The following is a 21,305-nucleotide window of genomic DNA, read 5'->3' as shown; positions in this document are numbered from 1 at the left end:
TTTCTTCTCACAATCTCTCACATGGAGTTATTATTTCTAACTAAATATATAAAATGACGATTAAACATTCCATACATAAATTATGAATAAAATCAAAATTAAAAAATAGGCAAAATTTTGAAAAAGGATCAAAAGTACACCAATATTGCAAACATGAGGAACTATTAATGCTCCGTGTGAAAATTTGAGGATAACTTTGAGCGTTAACTCAAACCTGAGAGACTATTTTGGGCCTTACACTTTTATTGGCCGGACATGACAATTTGTGCTTTTTGGCCCGTCCGGCAAAATAGATAAAACACCACCGGAGATCAATTTCCGAACAACCGCTGTTCCTCCGGCCAACCTCCGCTCGAACTTAAGTTGTAAGTTTCTTCGTTGCACTCTCTTTTCTGTATTACCCTAATCCAATAATTTCTAACGCTGAATTACTAATTGTGAACTGTGCTGCAATGCATTCTGTAATTGTTAACTTTGAGTTTTTTTCATGATTATTCGCTTCTCATATTAGTCAATTTTATGAAAAACTCCTCTTATGGCATTGTCAGCACTTGTAAAATCGTCAAAAAAAAGAAAAAAAACATTTTTAGTGCTTGTTATATAGTTATAAGCTATGTTACTCAGGCTCGCAAAAAAATCAGATCTTCCAAAAATGCTCTACTTTTGGAGGATCCGATATGCACTTACCAACATTTTTGAAGAGTATGAGGAACATAAGTTGTTATGATATTATTACAGGGAATGAGACTTGAATCCGACATCGGCTTAATGGGGAGCTGAAGTGGGGCTTATATAGCCTTGGACTCTCCCACTTCAATAGCTTCAATTTCCAACCATCTCAAATCAGTTAATATTAAATATTTCAAAAATTCAACGAAGTTCGTATAACTCAGGATCCTAACTTGTTTGTTCAGGTATTAGTTTCACTTTAGTAAGAATAGGTGTGTAATAGGTCGCCATACTAGTTTGAGCGTGAAGTCGACTTTTCGGGACAAGTTTAGGATGGAATCTATGTCTTTTTCCTATTTGTAATATCCAAGTTAGTCCATGTAAGGGAAAAACTACTATGTAAGGGAACTTGATCTTGTTTGGTTGACTAGTAGTTTAGATCTTTTTTGGTTGACTAGTAGTTTAGTAAACAATCTTTGTCTGCCAAGATCTTAAGTTACATCAAGAAAAGGTTGCAGTACTTACAAATAAAGTTGTCAGTGCCTTAGTATGTAGTACTGTTTCTTTTTTTGTCAGACGTGCTTCAAAATTTGTAAGGTCGACAGAATCAGCTTGTTAAAAATTTTACGTCAGCTACAAGCAATGCTGCTTTGAGAACAATTTGTCTGTATATCTTTGGATTGGATCATGTAATTGCAATGGTTTCTGATTTGTCATATATTTTAGTGGTGAATTTAGTTTTGAGGCTATTACACTATTTTCCTTCCTCATTCTTTGGTATTTCTGGGTTTGTTTGTGCAGATTCTAGTATAATGTTCTATTATTTCCAGGATACAATGTCATAACACTTTATTACTCGTGGTTTTCTGGATAGTGTTATCTTTATGGCATGCTCCTTACAAAAAGCTATCACAGTTTGCTCTGTCTTCCGAAAAAGCTACTCTTCCATTGTTGCTGTGTCTTCAAATGCCATCAGATTGACCTACAATAGCACATATGTTCCCCAATATTTGGGAACAGAGTCCTCAATTTCATATGAAAACTATAAACCAGGAGGTGTGATGTTTTCTCGACAGTTCGGTTCCAGTAGAGAGTCAGAGACATTATCTTGGGGAGTCTCATCTGACGTTGTTTTGCTGGGAAAGCTTGAAAGTGCATTGAGGAATCACAACTTGGAAGAGGCTTGGGAAACCTACAAGGATTTCAAACGTCTTTACGGTTTCCCTGACCCCTTTCTTGTAGATAAGCTTCTCACTAAGTTGTCGTACTCATCTGATTCTAGATGGCTTAAAAAGGCATGCAATATGGTAGGATCTATTTTAAAAGAGAAAAGGGAGATGCTACGCACAGAGTTAATGACCAAGCTCTGCCTATCGTTGGCTAGAGCTCAAATGCCCGTTCAAGCATCATCAATTCTCAGACTGATGTTGGACAAAGGAAACCTCCCACCTATTGACATGCTAGGGATGATAATATTTCACATGGTGAAGACTGATACTGGAATGATTGTGTCATCAAACATTTTGATTGAGATATGTGGTAGCTCTCAACAATTAACCACAAAGAAATCCACTTGCACTGAGTTAAATAAACATAATACACTTCTTTTTAATCTTGTTCTTGATGCTTGTGCAAGATTTGGATCATCCAGTAAAGGCCATCAGATTATTGAGTTAATGGCCCAAGTTGGAGTGACAGCTGATGCTCATACTATTTCAATTATTTCCTTGATCCATGAGATGAATGGTATGCGGGATGAATTAAAGAAATTTAAGAAGCATATAGATCAGGTTTCAGTTCCATTGGTTTCCTGCTATCAGCAATTCTATGAAAGTCTCTTGTGTTTACATTTCAAGTTTAATGATATTGATGCTGCTTCTGATCTTGTACAAGATATTTACGGATTTCAAGTGTCGCATCACGAGCAGGGAAATGAAACACAACCACCTAAACCGTGCATTGTTGCTATTGGCTCTGATAATCTGAGAACGGGATTGAAGTTACGAATTTTTCCTCATTCATTATCAAGGGATTCTGTTTTCAATGTGGGACGTAATCAGGTGCTTGTTAAGTATAAGAATGGGAAACTTGTCCTTAGCAACAGAGCATTGGCCAAGCTTATTATACAGTACAAGAGGGGTGGGAGAATTAATGATCTATCAAAGCTTCTCTGTAGTATCCAGAAGAAGGGCTCAGTTGAATCTAGCAGAATGTGCTCTGATGTGGTTGCTGCTTGCATTTGCATGGGTTGGCTTGAAATTGCTCATGATATTTTGGATGATTTGGATTCTGAAGGAAATCCGCTGGACGCTAGTTCATACGTGTCTCTGTTGACTGCATATTGCAACAATAATAAGCTAAGGGAGGCAGAGGCACTACTAAAGCAATTAAGAAAATCAGGTGTCATAAATGCATCTGATCCATTGTTAGATCCTGCATCTATGTGTGAACTGGAAAATGAAAGCAAGAAGAAGCTGAAAGAATTAGGCTCTTCGGCGAAAGGGGAGCTGGCGTACCATATTGTTGAAGAAATGAGAGCTGAAGAAAATGAAGCTTCTTTTATGATGCATGATTTAAATTTTTCTATCTACTTTTTTATGAAGGCTCACATGGTTGAAGATGCCGTTAGGGCTTACCGAAAAATGCAGGCAATGAAGATCCATCCTACAGTGTCAACTTTCATGAATCTGCTTAACGGGTATTCTTCTTTAGGGATGTATCGTGAAATTACAATCTTGTGGGGAGATATTAAAAGGAACATGGAAAGTCATAAGAACTTGAATACCAGGGATTTATACGAGTTCTTGCTGTTGAATTTTCTTCGAGGCGGTTATTTTCATAGGGTGATGGAGGTTATTGGTTTAATGAAAGAAAATGGCATGTATTTGGACAAGTGGATGTATAGACGTGAGTTCTTGAAATATCACAAGGGTCTTTACCTAAGAATAAAAGTATCTGATGCTAAAAATGACGTACAAACTCAGAGGATTGAGCATGTGAGGCACTTTAGGAAGTGGGTTGGCCTGGATTAGTTCTTTTAGGTATCAAGAAATATTCTTCTTGCACGCTGGGGAAAGAGTCAAGACAATATTGAGCCATCCTTTGCCAAATTTTGACAGGCTTCTCTCCATTTTTATCTACCTGAGATGTGCTGTACCTCTGGGGTAGGGGTCATTGTTTCATTGTAAATTATATATTTCACTCAAAGACAAAAAGTTCCAGGAAAGGACGTCTTTCTCTTCAGTTGTTCCATTGGGTATTGTATCTAATAGGTCAGTGCTCTTTAGCTTGTGTGGCAGATTGTTGAATTTGTGACTTTTGCATCCACTCAGTGTTTGATTTGTCAAGAATATTGAAGTTGAAAATTGTAAGTATGAAAAGAATCCATACTTGTAAATATGGGAAGGTTTGGAATCCCTTTGATTGAAGGAATGACCATGCAATTTATTTCCATATCCTCTTTCCTTTATTTACATGCCTAACTTACCCCTGTTGCCCTGCAGATAACATTTAAAGGATTAGGAAACTGTGTTCTGATTGGAACTCCAGATGTGATTTTATGCTCCTTGTCAGTCTTGAGTAGCTCTTTGGGTCGGAATTGATACTCCGACATGCGTGGATATTGAAAATTATTCATGGCTCCAGTGTCTACTCCAAGTCTGTAGCTTTCTGTCATGGAGTTGAAAAAAGTTGCTAAGGAGATATTGGACCACTAGGTATGTTTAGCCAGAACTGGCTCTATCTGTACATTTTCATCGCTATGTTAAGATATTTGTACGTTTTTAGCTAATATTCAGTTCTCCTAGTTCTTTATTTTCAAAGAAAGTTTCCGTATAGTTTCAGAAAAAGAAGGTTTTCGTATTACAGTCGCTGTTTTTGGTTTTGATATCCTTGACCCTTGACCATCTTTCGGATCATAAATACAAATCAAACATTGAAGAGCACTCGGTGAGAATACATCTTCATTTATAGGTGATGGAAGAAGGGATCTTGTTGCACTTGGGACTTAACTCATAGATATCTTTCTAGGTTTTAGTAAACTGCACGTAATATTTCTTATTCTCATGTATTAGAATGGAAATGGCTGAAAGTTGGGGATCTCCTATAGACCAACTGTTATTTTGGAGATGTTTAATCTCACTAGTGGGATGACCTATAATATACTTTCTGATGGAACTATGTCTACCTGTGTTCCATGGTGATTATTAGAAGCCTTTGGCTAATGATGTTTGTACTCCTATCTTTGTTCTCTTACCTTTTCTCACTTTTCCCCATCACTTCCAATTTGGAGACAGAACACTGAAAAGATAGAGCCTCCCACATTCGTCCCTTGTTGCGACCAAGTCATTGTGAATTATCTTGAAAGAGCTTAATTTTATGTTGAAAACTTTTTCCAGCTTATTTATCAATTTTGATCCGTCCTGGGGAAGTACATGAAGCAAATTTGGTAAAAAGTATTCTGAACTTGGTACTTCTGAACCAGTTTTGCTCTTCTGATAGACAAACAGATCTCATTGTCCTCACCTACAAAATGCTACAGTATCTTGTGTGAGATCATTGCCTGTTTCCAGAATAGAGATGCCATGTGTTGTTGGCGGATTTCTCTCAAGAAGACTCTTTATCTAGGCAAAGTTAACATTATGTTTCCTGTTCATCAGCTGGCCATTATATACATGAACCCCCCTCCCCGGTTTTTCTATAGCACTAGGTTCAAAACTATGTGGATAGTACGCCTATCTACCTTTCTCCGCTTGGTCTCCGACTAGGTTCAGACACGTGACTTGTGCCCATATGATATTTCTGGGGAAAAGGACCTAAGGCAAGTATCTATGATTTACTGGAAAGATTTGAGGCCGGACAAGGGAGCAAAAGAAGGGGAAAACTTCATCAGAAAAGAAGTGGACAATCATTGTTTAGTTGAAGGACTTGTAATGCTAGTGTTGTACTGTAAAAAAAATGTGAAAATGCAGACAGCAATAGGATATACGATTATACAAGATCAATGTTTGGTTTTTATAATGATACATAGATTTCCACATGTTATTGTGCAAACTGAACGTTGCACTGCACTAGCTAGTAGGGGTATACATAGATCGGTTCGATTTGATTTTTCACTAAAAAATAACAAATAACTAAATCAATTATGTTGGTTTATTAAATCTATAAATCAAATCAAACCTATATAAAGTCGGTTTTCTTGATTTTGGTTTTAGTTAGTTCTTTCGATTTTTTTGGTTTTTCGATCTTCTTATAATAATGTAGTGATTTAAAAGGAGATCAAATATATTTTTGATTACTTGTGTGATATGCTAGAACTTAAACATTAATGATTAGAAATCTTCAAAAAGACTTTAAAAATTCACATAAATGCAAAATACTTTCTATATCTTATATCTATAAGATTAGAGGTTGAATCAAACTAAATATAAAATAGAATATTTTTAAAAAAATGACTAGCCCAAAGTGTCGTTGGATCGGTTTCTTATCTTCTTATATACCAAACCAAAGAGAGGTCAGGTTTCTTTTCCAACACCAGGACTTGGTTCGATTTGACTTGACTTGACTTAACGATTTGACTTGTACACTCCTAAATTTACTAGAATTTACTAGAAGAACCATTTTTTCTTTTTTGAGGAAAAGAAACAAGACTAAAACCTCGAATCGTTTTGAAACAAAAATCTTTCAGAAGATAAGAGAGACATTACGTTGGAGAAACCATATGTAATGCGCATGATGCGAGTGGAGTAGATGATAACAACGTTCAAAGAGGACACCAGCACTTTCAGATCCTTCAAATATATCATGAACTGATCATCAAACATTTCCTGCACTACAGCTCTAACCATAGCTAGATGAAGTACCAGACTCAAACTCAAGCATTTAAAAGTTTTCAATGTTACAAACGCATCAAGCTTTCACTTTGGGTTCGGTGCTTAGAGGCACTGCTGCCTTAGGTTCAGAGTTTTCTTCTTCCTCAATTTCTTCAGTGTCGCTGTCATCATCGTCTCCTGCAGAAACAATGCCAACTTACATTAGACGAAGACACAAATAACAAATTTCCAACCCAAGCTGAAAGTAAACGATTTGAAGCTGAGAATATCAGTAATTGCTCTGTTGCAGCAGAACCAAATCAGACTTACCCTCAGGCACATCAGCATCAAAATCACTAGGACCTTCTCCCATGTTGAGTTTCTGAGAGAATAATAAAAGGGATAATGTTAAAACTTCAGCACCAATATAGACTCAAATTAACACCATTGCCTATTAATATCTCTTAGAGCCGCTTACCGAAAAGTCCATGTCACCGAAATCCATATCCGGCTCAGCTGAAATATTAGTATCATAGTTAGCAAATGGCTAATATCAACAGTAAAGATATTCCTAGTGACATTATACTTACGTTTACCGTCTTCTTCATCTTCATCAACCCATTTGTCCCAATCAACTTTCAAAAATACCGGACGTAATCCTTCCTGCTTTATCAGTCTGCTCCACCACTTCTCTTCCGCCTTCTTCACTAGATACACGATACTTCTAGAGGTAGTACTACTTTTGCTCTCCTGAATGATCATTTTACATTTTACAGTAAAATTAACATGGATTCTATCTCACACAAAAATTTGCAGATGAAGCAAACTGATGGAAATTCACTTACATCAACATTAATTTTATCAAACAGATCGAGATCCACTTCATACGGTACATTATCATCTCCTGCAGTTGCAGAGAACAAGAATTTTCCTTCTGGTTCCAGTTTCAGCTTCACATTCTTGGCATCCGGTAACTCCACCGTAATAAACAACTTATCAGACCTCTGAGCCCACTTGATAGTAGGATGTCGGCTGAGATAGAGAAGCAGAGAACAAATGGATATCAACTAAATCATAAAAATCACAACCACTATCAAGGCAAACCCAGGAAGAGACAATTAGCAGGATGTCTTCAACTCTGGATAGATACTCTAGAAACCTTAATTGCGCCGACTCTACACTTCCAATGCTACACACGTGTCGGATTCTCCAAAAATACACTACTTTTGGAGAATCTGACCCATTGGAATTTTTGAAGAGTCCGAGCAACATAGCTAGTAAGGCACAGCCAGTCCGAGAAGTCACAAAATGTATTTCAAAACAAGAAATTTTGAGGAGATGAGCAAACAAATTATCATTATTTTCTTCAGTGTTATTCATCATATGTTTAACTATGTCCTTTGTCATTATTGTCTGTAGTAAATTATCCCACAATATTCAGGATGCAAGAAATTGAAAGATGACTCATTATAGCCGGACCCAATTGCTATATAGTTAAATGCAGAAGAAGAAATCTATTTATTCTGAATCAAGAACCACGTCAAACCAATTCCAACGCAGTGATAGAGCTAAGATGGAGTTTCAAAATATAAAAAAGTAAAACATATGAAAAAAAAAAAGCTTAACCATGTACAACCCATATAATTTTCCATCAAAGAGGGGTTTGTTTTGGTTCAGATGAACCCTCTTGGCCCTACCTGGCTCTGTCCCTAGTTCAAGGGACAGGCACACTAAATACTATTAAAAAATTGAAACACTAACCCTCTTGGCCCTACCTGGCTCCACCCTGGGTTCAAGGGATGAGCACACTAAGGGGTTCTAAAACATGAAGAGCATGGATGGATCTAGAGGGTACCAAGGGTGTTCATATTTTTTTATTTTTTTTTGTATATATATAGAGAGAGATTTCAAACCTCCTAAACATAAGATCAGTGGTTTCGGGGGTTTAAAATTCACCTTGAGGTACCAAGTTCAAATCCTATTCTTGATCTACCACAGATGAAGAATCCAAAAGGATTCCAACATCCACATTATATACGTAAAAAAAATAAATTAACCATGTATAATTTTCTGTTAATGCGAGGTTCAAAACTCTAAAATCCTAGGGTTCAATTCAAACATTTCGACAGTAAAATTAAAAACATCACAAACAGTGCAACTACAAGTCTACTACTCAATACTCATAACGCAATAGATAAAATATACACAAACTGTAAAGAAAAAAAACAGAGATTGAAGAACATACATACCTCATGATTATAATACACAAAGGGGAAAATTGAGAGATACAATTGCGTTAAGAAAGTTATGCAAATGGCAGTTGCTTTATATATATGGAGCTGTAGAGAGGTGGGGCCTACTGGAAATGTCTAGATACTTCTGGGTCCTTCATTTTGTGTAAACTACTATATTTCAGGTGTTTCTCTGTTTTTTTAAAATAAAAAAGAGACTCATTTGTTTTGAATATATTAGTTTTAATAATTCAAATCTCAGTTACTAAATTTGTTATTAATTAATAAGATTATAAAGATGATAGTTTGTTAATGGGATTATCCTTTCTTCACTAGCGCCGGGTATCGTTGTTGTCATTCGCTCTATCACCTCAATCATTATTCTGAGACAACGAACATTGTTGATAATTACTATAATCAATCGTCACAATGTAATTATTAATCATCATTTATAGTAATTATTATTATTATCACTATTTATAATTATCATTACTACCATGACACCAATCATTGACATTAGTTATCACTGATTATCATCTTCATTTATCATCACTTTTAATTTATTACGATCATCAATTTTTATCGATCACCATCATCGCTAGCCACTAAACACATGCATTTACCATGATTAGTCATCTATATCTATAATTGGTTTTTTCAAATCTTACATGATTTTCTTTAAAATATCCTCTACAAATTGAGTATTAGTCTGATAGTTAAATAGCAACAGCAAAAGAGAAAAGATCAATTATAGGAGGAAGGCAAAGAAACAAAATCGAGAAAATTAGACCTAGGAAGTTCACATTAAGAATTACTTGCATCTTATATATAATATATAATCTATTTTTCATATCAATTTTTAAATATTAAATTTTATTCGCACATTTAATAATTTTTCTATCGAATTAAGTACCACTTCATCACCAAGGTTCGTGAGCCACTTCACCACCAAAAGTTCACATGTTTAGGCTCGGTTTTCAAAGGTCGGTTGATATGCTGGACAAGTTATTTTGAAATTAATAATTAATATTGTGATAAGTTATTCTTATTAGAGGATAAAATAATAATATTGAGATTAGTTATCTCAACATGAAATAATAATAATGTTTGGGCTCGTTTCTTAAAGGTCGGTTGATATGCTGGACAAGTTATATTGGAATTAATAATTAATATTGTGATAAGTTATTATTATAAGAGGATAAAATAATAATAATATTGAGATTAGTTATCTCGACATGAAATAATGAAAATGACAAAATATTCTTGAGGTCCCTCAAACTCCTTTTTCTACTAAATAAGGTAAACAAAAAAAATTTCTTAAAAATTATGTAATACATATTATTTTTAATACAATAAATCAAATCGTCAATAAAATAATATCAAAATAATTAATTTCATCATAACTAACTCAAACATAACTTGTGTTGTTGATACCAAACGGCTCTTTGTTTGCAACTAGTACACTAAATTCCTTTATGCGTAGAGTTCAACGTTAAATCACAAAAAATTATTGTACTCCCTCTGTTCAACACATGTCCACTATTGATTTTGCACTCTTTTTTAAAAAACTATAAATAAAAGGATATTTTTATTATATCATCATTTGAATATAATAAATGCAATGTCTTGAAAAATGAAATAGAAAAATGACTATAATTAATGATAAGGGTAAATTAGGAACTAAGTGTAAAATTATTCATTGATTTCATAGAGTGGACAAATATCGTTGAACAGAGGACGGCGTACATAATATTATCTTATATATCCGCAAAAAAATATTTCGATGACTCAAATTCATGACCTTCTCGTAACTTTACCGATTACACCGAGGCACCCTAAGTGTTCCCATTTAAAAGTGCCCCAAGCAACATTAGTGTGGACTATGGCCTACGTTGATACGTTATTGTCAAAATGCACTTGTTTCTCCAAACTCAAACAACTCCAAGCCCATCTTATTATCACCGGCAATTTTCAATTCTACACTTGCCGCGCCAAATTCTTGGATTTCTGCGCCGTCTCTTCCGCCGGAAACCTCCCTTACGCCACCCATATCTTCCGCCACATCACTTCCCCATACAAGAATGAATGGAACGCCATTATTCGCGGCCTTGCCCAAAGCCACAACCCCATTGATGCTCTCACTTTTTATGTCTCAATGTCTCGTTCCCTTTGTAAGCCTGATGCTCTCACCTGCTCTTTCACTCTCAAAGCATGTGCCCGTGCATTGGCCCGTTCCGAAACCCCACAACTTCATGCCCATGTGATTCGATTTGGGTTTGCTGCAGATGTCCTGTTGCGTACAACTTTACTGGATGCGTACTCGAAATGTAGTGATTTGGATTATGCATACAAGGTGTTTGATGAAATGGGTGTTAGAGATATTGCGATTTGGAATGCGTTAATTGCTGGGTTAGCTCAAGGGAATCGACCCACTGAGGCTTTGTTGCTTTTTAAGAAAATGAGAGAGGAGAATATGGAACCAAATGAGGTTACTGTGCTTGGTGCTCTCTCTGCTTGTTCACAATTGGGGGCGAATAAAGAAGGGGAACTTGTTCACGAGTATATCAAAAGTAAGAATCTTGATAGCAAAGTAATTGTTTGTAATGCGGTTATTGATATGTATGCGAAATGTGGTCTTGTTGGAAGAGCTTATGAAGTTTTCAATGGAATGAAATGCTCGAGGACTCGTGTCACGTGGAATACCATGATTATGGCACTCGCGATGTATGGCGATGGAGAGCAAGCACTTGAGCTTTTTGAAAGAATGAGCCAAGCTGGGATTGACCCAGATAGTGTGAGTTACTTAGCTGCAATCTGTGCTTGTAACCATGCAGGAATGGTGGAGGAGGGAATGAAATTGTTTGATGACATGGATAGATGTGGAGTGAGTAAGAATGTAAAGCACTATGGTAGTATGGTGGACTTGTTGGGAAGAGCTGGGCGGTTGGAGGAAGCTTATAAAATTGTACAGTCAATGCCTACAGTCCCAGATGTAGTTTTATGGCAAACTCTCTTAGGGGCTTCCAAGACTTATAGTAATGTGGAAATGGCAGAGATAGCATCCAAGAAGCTCGTTGAAATGGGATCAAATCATTGTGGGGATTTCGTGTTGCTATCCAATCTTTATGCAGCACAAGGGAGGTGGCATGATGTGAGAAGAGTAAGGGAAGCCATGAAAGGTCAGGATGTAAAGAAGGTACCAGGCTTTAGCTATATTGAAGTTGGTGGAACGATATACAAATTTATGAATGGTGATAAGAACCATCCAAAGTGGAATGAGATTTACTGGAAGCTTGATGAGGTTTCATTAAGGATTAGGGAATACGGGTATGTGGCAGAAACTAACTATGTGTTTCATGATATTGGACCGGAGGAGAAGGAGAATGCACTGTGTTATCATAGTGAGAAACTGGCAGTAGCTTTTGGTTTGATTAGTACACCTGATAGAACTTGTTTAAGTGTGAATAAGAATCTTAGAATATGTGGGGATTGTCATGTTGTGATTAAGCTCATATCAAAGATATATGAGCGGGAGATTATTGTGAGGGACAGGACTCGTTTTCACAGATTCAAAGATGGAGCTTGTTCTTGCAAAGAATACTGGTGAGGTTGATCTAGGTCTGTGTAAAAAGCACATTTTTGAAAAGGGCTCAACTTTTGCACGAAATGCTTCCCGAGTTTGAGAGATGGGGGAGAATGGAAGTATTTAGTATGCAGCATTACTTGGCATTTCAGCTGAGAGACTGAAGAAGTCGCGGTCTACAGGTCACCAAAGGAGCAACTCTACCATTATACCAGAGTTCGCTCTCACAAGAGATGTGATTCATTTTCAAAAATTTGAAGCAAAGGACTTCTTCCTCTTGCAGAAATTTGTGATGAGGAATCTGTTTTATACTATGTTATGAAAAGAGGAGCTTTAGACATTTTTTTTGCTGTTGATTCAATGTACTTTTTGGCTTTACATGTATGCACTAGTTGAATCTTTTTCTTAAGCAAATGGAATGTTGTGCTAAAGCAGCAATATTTTGAATCATAGATTGGTGCTAAGGCAGGCTCCTCAAGTAGTCGAATAAATGAGAGTTTATCAAAGAAGAACTAAGGATAAACTTCACAACTCTTTATAAAGTGTATCACAAAGGCTTCAAATAGAATAGCACAAGGGTGATTGAAATAACTTCAATGACCACGAAATTTTACACTACATAGTTTGAACAAATGTAATTACATGATCTTGATTTCTCGCGACACAACTCTTGAAAGGCAATACAAAATCAACCTGCTAAAGTCTGAGCAAGTTGCAATAGTTGAAAAAGTATACTGCACAAAGTAAGAACTCAGAAACAATAGGCTTACAAATCGTCAAGAGGTTAGACAAAAATTACGAATAAACAGGGTCAACTGAAAAGAAAAGAATGAACATTTCTAATTTCTGCAGCACACTTCCAAGTCTTGATGAACGTAGACCTTCCAAGGCAACTGCTAGAGTGAACAACCTCAACTTGGTAGCTATCCCTACAAAAGACATGTTGATTTCATACAGAGACTAATGATCAAAACCAACTAATCTTTCATCAGTCGGGCCTCGAAACCACCCTCAGGCCTTTTTACAAGTCTGTATGGCCTGTATGTTCCAAGAAGTTTGTCCCAAATGGAAAAGAATGGCTGAGAATAATTGAACTTTGTGCCTTGAAGCTGATGATGAATGTCATGGTAAGCAGTGTTATTTTGGAAAAACAAATGGAAGATATTACCAGGCAGCCAAAGTCCACAATGATCATCAACTGTTTTGACCACAGCAAAGCAGAAAAAAATTACAGCAGTACGTGCAGTCATTCCAGCAACAAGAAACGAAAGAACACCACCAAAAGTATCCAGGAGGAGACCTTCAAGTGGGTGGTTATAAAGGGCACCAATCGCGTAAGGCACAACCAACCGATGATGCTGGGAGTGAATATGGCGGTATAAAAACTTGTTCTGATGCATGTAGCGATGCACAAAGTACTGCCATGTGTCCATGACCAGCATCGCAATAATGATCTGCACAATCTGAACAGGAATTGAGGGCTGGACTACAGCTTCTGATGTAGTTACCTTACAAGTTAACTGCAATAGAAAACCAGAAACTGGTGTCAGTTATGTAGAATTTGCAAAAGCTAATCAATATCATAAAGAAACAGGATTAACAATCTTCATTCCCGACCTTTTTAAAACAATAGACTCCTAAATATCATATCTGGTTTTGCAGAAACTAGAAGAATCTGTACTCCCAATTCTAACAATCGCTAGTTACTCTACTATAGACATATGTAGCTGGTACAGGAAACTGATACTTCCTCTTCAATGGAATAGCTTTTAAGCGCCAAAATCTTTACTCGAAGTGAAATTGAACTTCAGATGACCTTATTACACAACCTCATGATTTTCTTTCAATCAGCACTAAGAACCCATGCAACATTATTTCGTGCTAGCAAGCAGCTTCACCCTTCTAAGTTCTAAGTTAATGCAGAATAGGGCTAGCCTCAGAGTAAAATAGCTTAGTACAAGCATTAAACAACATTATACACCCTCGAAAAGAGAGCACTAAACAGCCTTGTTTCTTAAGAAGGGAGGATCATTTTCAACAATGAAAGAAATCTAACTCCGCAATAATTTTTTGACCACTAGAGGGATAAGATTATGAAAATTGCAGACCAATTACAGCTCTAACAATCAACTATAAGAGTTGTACAATTATCAGAGAGTAACTAGAGTTCGACTGATAAGAAGTTGTGACAACAAAGATGTGATTTGAATCACAAGAACTTTTTTCCTTCTTTTTTTTCTTGGGCATGGTTGAATCGCAAAAAATATTATGGCTGCCGAAAAATATGGAAACAGCCCCACCCCAGTGTTTTTAAAAGAAAAACACAAGGTTAGCAAATATATGCAAGTATGCAACTGAAAGTGCTCTTAGGTTGTTTGATTCCTGGTCATTCCATAGTAATCCCAAAAATAAAATAAGTATTGGCTAGCCCTCTGTTTCCTACTTTCACTCCAACCAAGTCAATCTATGATCATATCGGGCCAAAGATGAAATATGGCATGATTTCAACCAAAAAATTAGAGAAGCATACACATGTAAGCCAGCGTATAGAACTAATTCTTCCAACAATCCTACTCTGGAATAAAAAAGCACATATTTCTGCATCACATCCAATGCAGAAAATGTTATGGTCCCATCAGCCATCAAGGTAGTCCTTGGGGCTTGAACTAAAGGGCAATGTTTTGAGGGTTTAGATGAGTATCCACAATATACGACAAAGAGAGCGACTCTATGTTTCTGAACTCATTAATTCTACCAGCTGATCTTCATTTTCCACTTATGCTCAACATGCTTCTAAACATATGCCTCAGTAAGCACAAAGTTTCAAGCGCGGAAAAACCAGTCTTAGCTAACACAAAGTGCACTAAGAAGTAGGAACCATTAATTCTAATAAAATCAACCAGAATTATTAAAAGTAATGGTACCTAGTGCACTTTGTGTTAGTTAAGGTAAAATGCTTTACTTGGTTGGTGGTTAAAAGAACATGCCTGACACAAGAAGTTTTGAAGAAAAAAGGGGCCATCGTAGTTTCCAGGTGCTTCTTACAGCACCGCTTTGGTCTCTATTTCTCAACATAACAAAGACAAGTTGGACCATGCCGGAGCATACTGCAAATTTGCTTAGCTGCTGGATGAAAAGAGGAAGCAGCAAAAGTCAAAAGAAGTGGTGGAGGATCATACCTCAATGCATCTGGTGGAGAGTTTGGAGAGAGAGAAATGGGAGGTGCTTTGAAGATAGATCCAATTCCATTCAGAAAGTTAAATGGAATTGTATAATATCATTCTACTTTTGTTGTAAAGAAGTAGGTCTAGAGGATATAGATCATTTTGTAGATCTATTAAGATCTGTGCAAGTATCTTTTTTTCTATTTATTTTTTTTAACTCTTAACACTTTTTGATGGTCTCCAGCATGTCCTCAATGTTGAGGAATACACATTGACCAGTTTCAAAAAAGAAAAGAAAAGTAAAGTACTCTGTTAAAAATCCATCCTCAGCTACCACCCCGATTGACCAGTTTGTAATTTTACATTCTGACCTCAACTCACACCTGAGGTCCCCTTACTCCCCCTTTGCCCTACCAAATTTCCTATCTATGTTTTCTCCCAATTTCCGGTTGCTCCTACCACCCCTACCTTCCCCATCTATTAATTTTCCCACTCTGTAGCCTATCAAACTATACAAAGCCACAATCTCTACTCTACTTACTCCTTTCTGAATTGCCCCTGTTGATCAATGCCAGTTGCACTAGGGAAACTTGACAAGATGAATAGTGATAACAGAACAGTTCGGCCTAGTGATTTCCTACCTGAAATTATCCTTAACAGTAAACAACTTTACTTTCCAGTATTTGCTGCTTGCTCACTGTTCTGATTGAGCCAACTGCAGTAGTTCTAAAACATCTATACAAATTTCTACACTAAGGACTGAGCCATATTGTTGGAGAAACCAGACAGGCACTTTTGCCTCCAGGTGATGGATTTAGGCAAACAAGTACATTAAAGACAAGATGTTGGTCTTGATGTTCTGATGTTATATCAATTAAGTTTTACAAATTGGTCATTTGACTCAGAAATTCACAACACATTTGGTGGTAGATAAGTGGTAGGAATTGTCACTGGACCAAAAGATGTGTTAGCTGATGGATTTGAAGCAAGGGTGCGACTTGTGGTTGTTTGGACTGTATCTACATTAAATATTGTGTCCCTGAAGATCAACTATGAAAGACGAGGATAAGATGAATGAGGTAATCCATGACCTGAGGTCAATCTAAACATGGTAAAAGAAGTGATAATCGCAAACAGTCCAATAGCCTCAATAGCTTGGAAGGTAACCTCCTAGTCTTAAAGTCACCAGGTGTAATTTGAATTTCAATTCTTACTACCCAATACATAAACAAAAAAGAATGAAAAAGGTAAAAAGAAGAGAAGAGAACACAACTTCAGCAAACTCACAATATCAGATTATGAGACAAAAACTTGTTTCCCTGACAATCGATGAGCAAAATAAGCATTTGCAGAAATCTCTAAACTCCAATATGTAAGTATGAATTTCAAGACCTACTCTGTTTATTAGTTCCTGTTAGATCATTAACCATTTGCAACACAATTCCCTCTTGATCTATCCATGATAATTGCTCATAGAGACGCCAAGTCATATAGATGGCATCTTCGAAACTATCTGTAGGTCAAAGCAAATACAACTGTACCAGAAAAAAATTTCATGTTGCATTAACAAGCCCAAAACCCTACATTGGAGGACATAGATCATTCCACGTGTCTCAACCATAAAAAGTTTAGGTCAATACTTCATTTTTACTGATAGGTCGTGGGTGAAGACATTTGATAGCTGCAAAACTTCACTAAAAGGCAAAAGATCACCTTTATCATATGACCCTAGCAGCTAATGGAACCCCAGAGCAAAAAAACTCGATAACCATATTAAAACAATTAATTCGGATAAAGAGAAGGCAGGAGGATTTGTAGGTTTCTGGACCAAAAAGGGACAAATTCCCAACCCATTTATAAATAAAAAGATGAGTGATGACCACACATATTGTTCGATCTCTTCTGAAATGTTATGTCATTCAAGGTATATTATCCAAATTCAAGAAATACACAAGCAAACTGTTAGCATGGGGAATTCTAAAGCTGAAGAAACAAAGAGGAAGAAATACATATTAAAGACAGTCCCATTAATGTGCAAGCCATCTTTGAAGGGGGGAGAAAAGAAATTTTACTAGATTTTTTTTCTAAATGATAATTGTGGTGCTCGAACCAACTTGCACCACTTGACTATTTCACCAGGTACCAACCGCCTCTCACCAATAAAGGCACCAAGTAATTGTGTCCAACAAGGCTTAGACAAATGAAAAGAAACCATCTAGAGTTTTTTACCTTTGTTAGGATTTTGAACCCTGGTCTCTCATGATTTTCACCAACTTCATTGACCGCTAAGCCAGAGACTCGGGTGCAAAAAGAAATTTAGTTAGTTGATGAACCACCCATCAGGGTGACTCTAAAGTTCATTCTTCCTTTGACTCATTTATGGATCTATGTTGCTTAGCATATATATGACCTATGAATAGAATCTACTAGTATAGACTAGCACTCATACTGAAACATATCTATAGGAAGAAGTGGTCACAGGTTCTTCATTCATTATCCAACACAATTACAAGAGCAAACAGCAATTTCACCATAGATAAGATATCACTATTTTGGATCAAACAAACTCCCAAAACATGTGTTCTCTTCAATACTATAGGTCTGCAGATGCTATAAGACCAATATGTAAGTTGTGGCCTAACAGAGGGAGAGGGTATGGAAGAGTTCGTCCACATGGCTAAATTCTATTGGTGTTATCCAATGGTTACATCGAGGAAACCCACGTGAGTAGCTACCCATTGGATAAGCATGTTGTTATAATAGTCATCCGGGAAACAGTATTGGTACCATGTTTATATTTAGGTTGATCAGCTCAATGGTGACTAAAATATAGCAAGACTTGAACTATCTACATGATAGGAAGTGTCCCCAAAGCCTTTTGAAATTACAAATTCTGCAAGTTTATTCTAGAAGTTTATAGTTCAACAAACATAACAATGTATAAAAAAAAGAAGCAACATGCAAGGTCCAATTTGTACAAGTAAATCTGGCATTTCAATATCTGGCCACTAATTACAACACCCTTATTTGGAAGATACAACAGAATGCTAGTTTTTTTTGTTTTTTTTATAACAAGGAAAACCCGCAGCCGCTACCCTTAGGGTGCGCACAGGGGTAGGGGTCCTATGCAATAGCTCGCAAACCACGTTGGAGAGGTAACCCGCACTAGGCAAGCCCCGTGCGACGAGCTCGACCCAAAAGGCAAACCCCTTGTTTTCGCTGGCAAGGGGTTTCGAACTTGAGACCTCCAACATGGAAGTCCCAAGCCCAAACCACTGGGCCACCCCGAAGGGTAGAATGCTAGTTATCCAAATAGCATATTTCCTACTTTGACCATCATGGGAGCAACTGATCTTTCAGATAGTTCCCTTTAAAATTCCAATATGTGATGCGAGAAGAGAAGTCACCATTTGGTGTCTCCTTGAAGCTCTTCCATTTTTGATGTGTCCCTAAATTAGTGTACTTGAAGTGAAAATGGGGAACATATGAAGCATGCTTTTCAGTAAGACTAGAAAAGCTACTTAGATCTTCATTTCACTTCCTCGTGCTTATAGGTTAGGTCAAATGCACAAATTGATTCAACGGCATCTACAAAACGCGTACAATCTAATTTAACATTTTTTATCTAACCTTCTTATGCTTCTTGCAATACACAAAAAATTGAAACTTGTCCAACCCTTTGTTCATCTACTTGTTAAAAAGATACTACATTTACCCATACTACATTTACCCAGGAGAATATAACATGATGATCAGTTTTGCCATGCTTCAGATATTTTTTTTCTAAACTTTTTTCTCTCTCTCTGTCCACTTCTATCAATTTCATGAAGAAAATGTTCTCAAAAGGACAAAACCAAATATGGCAATGTAGTCAATCCATTGAACGATCAAAGACTTATACTATTATGTGTATTGGAGTGGGGAGCACATTTGAGGATGGCCACTATTGGACCGTCTTTATAGAACTTATGAATGCTTCTAAAGAAAAAGGTTGAAAGGCACCAATCCTGCATTCATTAACTTGTTCAGAAAATACTTTCATCATCTTAAGTGCTTCATTCTCTCATGAGTATATGACATAATGGTTACTATGCTTTAGATGTATTTTTCTGTACTTTCTTTCTACCTCTCTGACTCCTTTTCTATCAACTTCATGAGGAACGATATTCGTTGAAGGACAATGCCAAACACCACGATGTGATTGGCATTTGAATGTTATATGGCAATTATATATGAAGGGGAGAGAGAAGCACGTTTGTCGCTGGTCAGTGTTGTCGAAAAAAGTAATCACTGCATAAGCTAAGGTTGATTGGCACATTAAATAGAAGAGTCTCGAATCAAAATCAAATAACCACTGCACTAATTAGAGCACACCACATGGGAAGTCATGCAATAGTTAGTTACCCTCTTAAGTAAGTAACTGCAAACAACAAGTTGGTCATAATTGGAAGTCCGACAGCAATAAAATCTGACCACTTTGTTATATATCAGTTTAGCCAATGCATTAACTGCTCCCAACTAGTGTTCGTAGGAGGAAGGCGTATGCCATACACATCCTTCTGTTTGCATTTCTACAAAAGGTTTGTTCGATGCCTCAAACGTGTGACCTACATGCCATCAAAGGAGCAACTCTACCTATCCATTCATACAGGCCTTAACCACCCAGTCAAACAGTTGCCTACTTAATCAAAAGACCTCAAACCAAGACAGACAGGAACAGAAACAGCTGAGGAATTTACCAAAAAGAGTAAGTGGGCAACAGTTGCCTGAAAAAACTGCTGAAGAAGAACCCCTTTAACAACAGAAGCCAGTGGAACTAAATTCTTGGCATTTTCCTCTTTCCTTGTATGAAGACGATATTTATCCATGGGAGGCAATAGCTGATAAAACCCTGCATACAGCCAATACACCACTATTGGGGCAAATGTCCCCATCACTTCATCACTCACATAACCCTCCCAAAACACCATTTTTTAACCCCCTTTTAAAAAAAAAAAAAAATTTACCCCCTTTCCCTTTTCCCTCAATCCAACACTCAATTATGAAATTCCCAGCTCAAGATCTACATACAACATACACCCTGAAACAAAAATCCAAGAAAATGAAAACCCAAATAAGTTCTTGAACAAAAGATCAAATCTTTAGCCCCAACAAAGCATAGAAATTACTGGTGGTGGTTTTGGGAAACCTTAGAGAAACAATGATTGGAAATATGTGAACAGATCTGGGGAATATGTATGTAAATGTATGTATTAATATATGAGAGTTGAGCTGGGGTTAATACAATGATAGTGCTGACAGTTGTGAGATTCGGCCTAATTTTTTTTTTTGAATTTATGATTCTGAGAGATTCGTTGGAAAAGGGAAAGGGATGACAAGAAAAGGGGCAAACAACAAAAATGGCTTGTTCTGCTTCTGTTTCTTTCTTTCTTTCTTTCTTTTCTTCTTCATTTTTTATTATTTTTTCTTGAATAATAAAAAATATTAATTTCACTTGAGATTTTTTTAATGGTAAATTGTTACATTTGACTTTTTAAGAGGTGATGGTTTGTTTCTTTTATTAGAAAAAATTATAGAATTGTAGAAGTGAATGTGTCATTGTGTTGTACTGCAAAATGTATCATGAAATATTAGTAATAAGTTTGTTTGTACCTATGTCAATATTAGCTTCGTTCATTGTCTATATAAAGTTTCAATTTGTTGATAATGGTTCAATTTTTTTATATATAATTCTGTGTTTTATTTTCTCTTCCCCAATCCTAATTAAATATAAATAATACATATATATTTAATATTTACAAACTATTTTTTTTTATTAACGTCAGTACGTCACTATTAGAATAAGGTT

At 36.5% G+C, this 21,305-nt stretch overlaps 4 protein-coding genes across 8 annotated transcripts; 2 read left to right on the top strand and 2 right to left on the bottom strand.

The window, feature by feature from the left end:
- Window positions 1–217: 217 nt before the first annotated feature.
- LOC102602769 (pentatricopeptide repeat-containing protein At4g17616) lies at window positions 218–7,382 on the top strand. Of its 5 annotated transcripts, none has more exons than XM_015314216.1 (4): window positions 218–365; window positions 1,471–4,036; window positions 4,173–4,385; window positions 7,296–7,382. In XM_015314216.1, exon 2 carries the CDS (start codon window positions 1,554–1,556, stop codon window positions 3,699–3,701), a length of 2,148 nt encoding a protein of 715 aa, XP_015169702.1. In that variant the 5' UTR covers window positions 218–365; window positions 1,471–1,553; the 3' UTR covers window positions 3,702–4,036; window positions 4,173–4,385; window positions 7,296–7,382. The 5 variants fall into 5 exon arrangements, with proteins under 5 accessions (XP_015169702.1, XP_015169703.1, XP_015169704.1 ...); XM_015314217.1 differs by lacking the exon at window positions 7,296–7,382 and adding an exon at window positions 4,965–5,755; XM_015314218.1 differs by lacking the exon at window positions 7,296–7,382 and having other exon boundaries at window positions 1,500–4,036; window positions 4,173–4,533.
- On the bottom strand, window positions 6,388–8,818 carry LOC102603559 (uncharacterized protein OsI_027940-like). Its single transcript, XM_006358953.2, has 6 exons — window positions 8,729–8,818; window positions 7,325–7,511; window positions 7,070–7,229; window positions 6,958–6,995; window positions 6,810–6,861; window positions 6,388–6,677 (listed from the first exon to the last, which is right to left on the bottom strand). Exons 1-6 carry the CDS (start codon window positions 8,731–8,733, stop codon window positions 6,577–6,579), a joined length of 543 nt encoding a protein of 180 aa, XP_006359015.1. The 5' UTR covers window positions 8,734–8,818; the 3' UTR covers window positions 6,388–6,576.
- Window positions 8,819–10,575: 1,757 nt separating this feature from the next.
- On the top strand, window positions 10,576–12,724 carry LOC102588622 (pentatricopeptide repeat-containing protein At1g34160). The gene has a single exon (XM_006358991.2). It carries the CDS (start codon window positions 10,593–10,595, stop codon window positions 12,315–12,317), a length of 1,725 nt encoding a protein of 574 aa, XP_006359053.1. The 5' UTR covers window positions 10,576–10,592; the 3' UTR covers window positions 12,318–12,724.
- A 112-nt stretch (window positions 12,725–12,836) lies between these two features.
- Window positions 12,837–20,907, bottom strand: LOC102602428 (sphinganine C4-monooxygenase 1-like). The gene is made up of 2 exons (XM_006358951.2): window positions 20,197–20,907; window positions 12,837–13,813 (listed from the first exon to the last, which is right to left on the bottom strand). The coding sequence occupies exons 1-2, from the start codon at window positions 20,425–20,427 to the stop codon at window positions 13,271–13,273; spliced, it is 774 nt and encodes a 257-aa protein (XP_006359013.1). The 5' UTR covers window positions 20,428–20,907; the 3' UTR covers window positions 12,837–13,270.
- Between the last annotated feature and the right edge of the window lie 398 nt (window positions 20,908–21,305).

The sequence above is a fragment of the Solanum tuberosum genome, unplaced genomic scaffold (assembly GCF_000226075.1).
Source record: "Solanum tuberosum cultivar DM 1-3 516 R44 unplaced genomic scaffold, SolTub_3.0 scf00285, whole genome shotgun sequence".
Lineage (NCBI taxonomy): Eukaryota > Viridiplantae > Streptophyta > Magnoliopsida > Solanales > Solanaceae > Solanum > Solanum tuberosum.
This window is presented reverse-complemented; position numbering and strand designations above follow the sequence as displayed.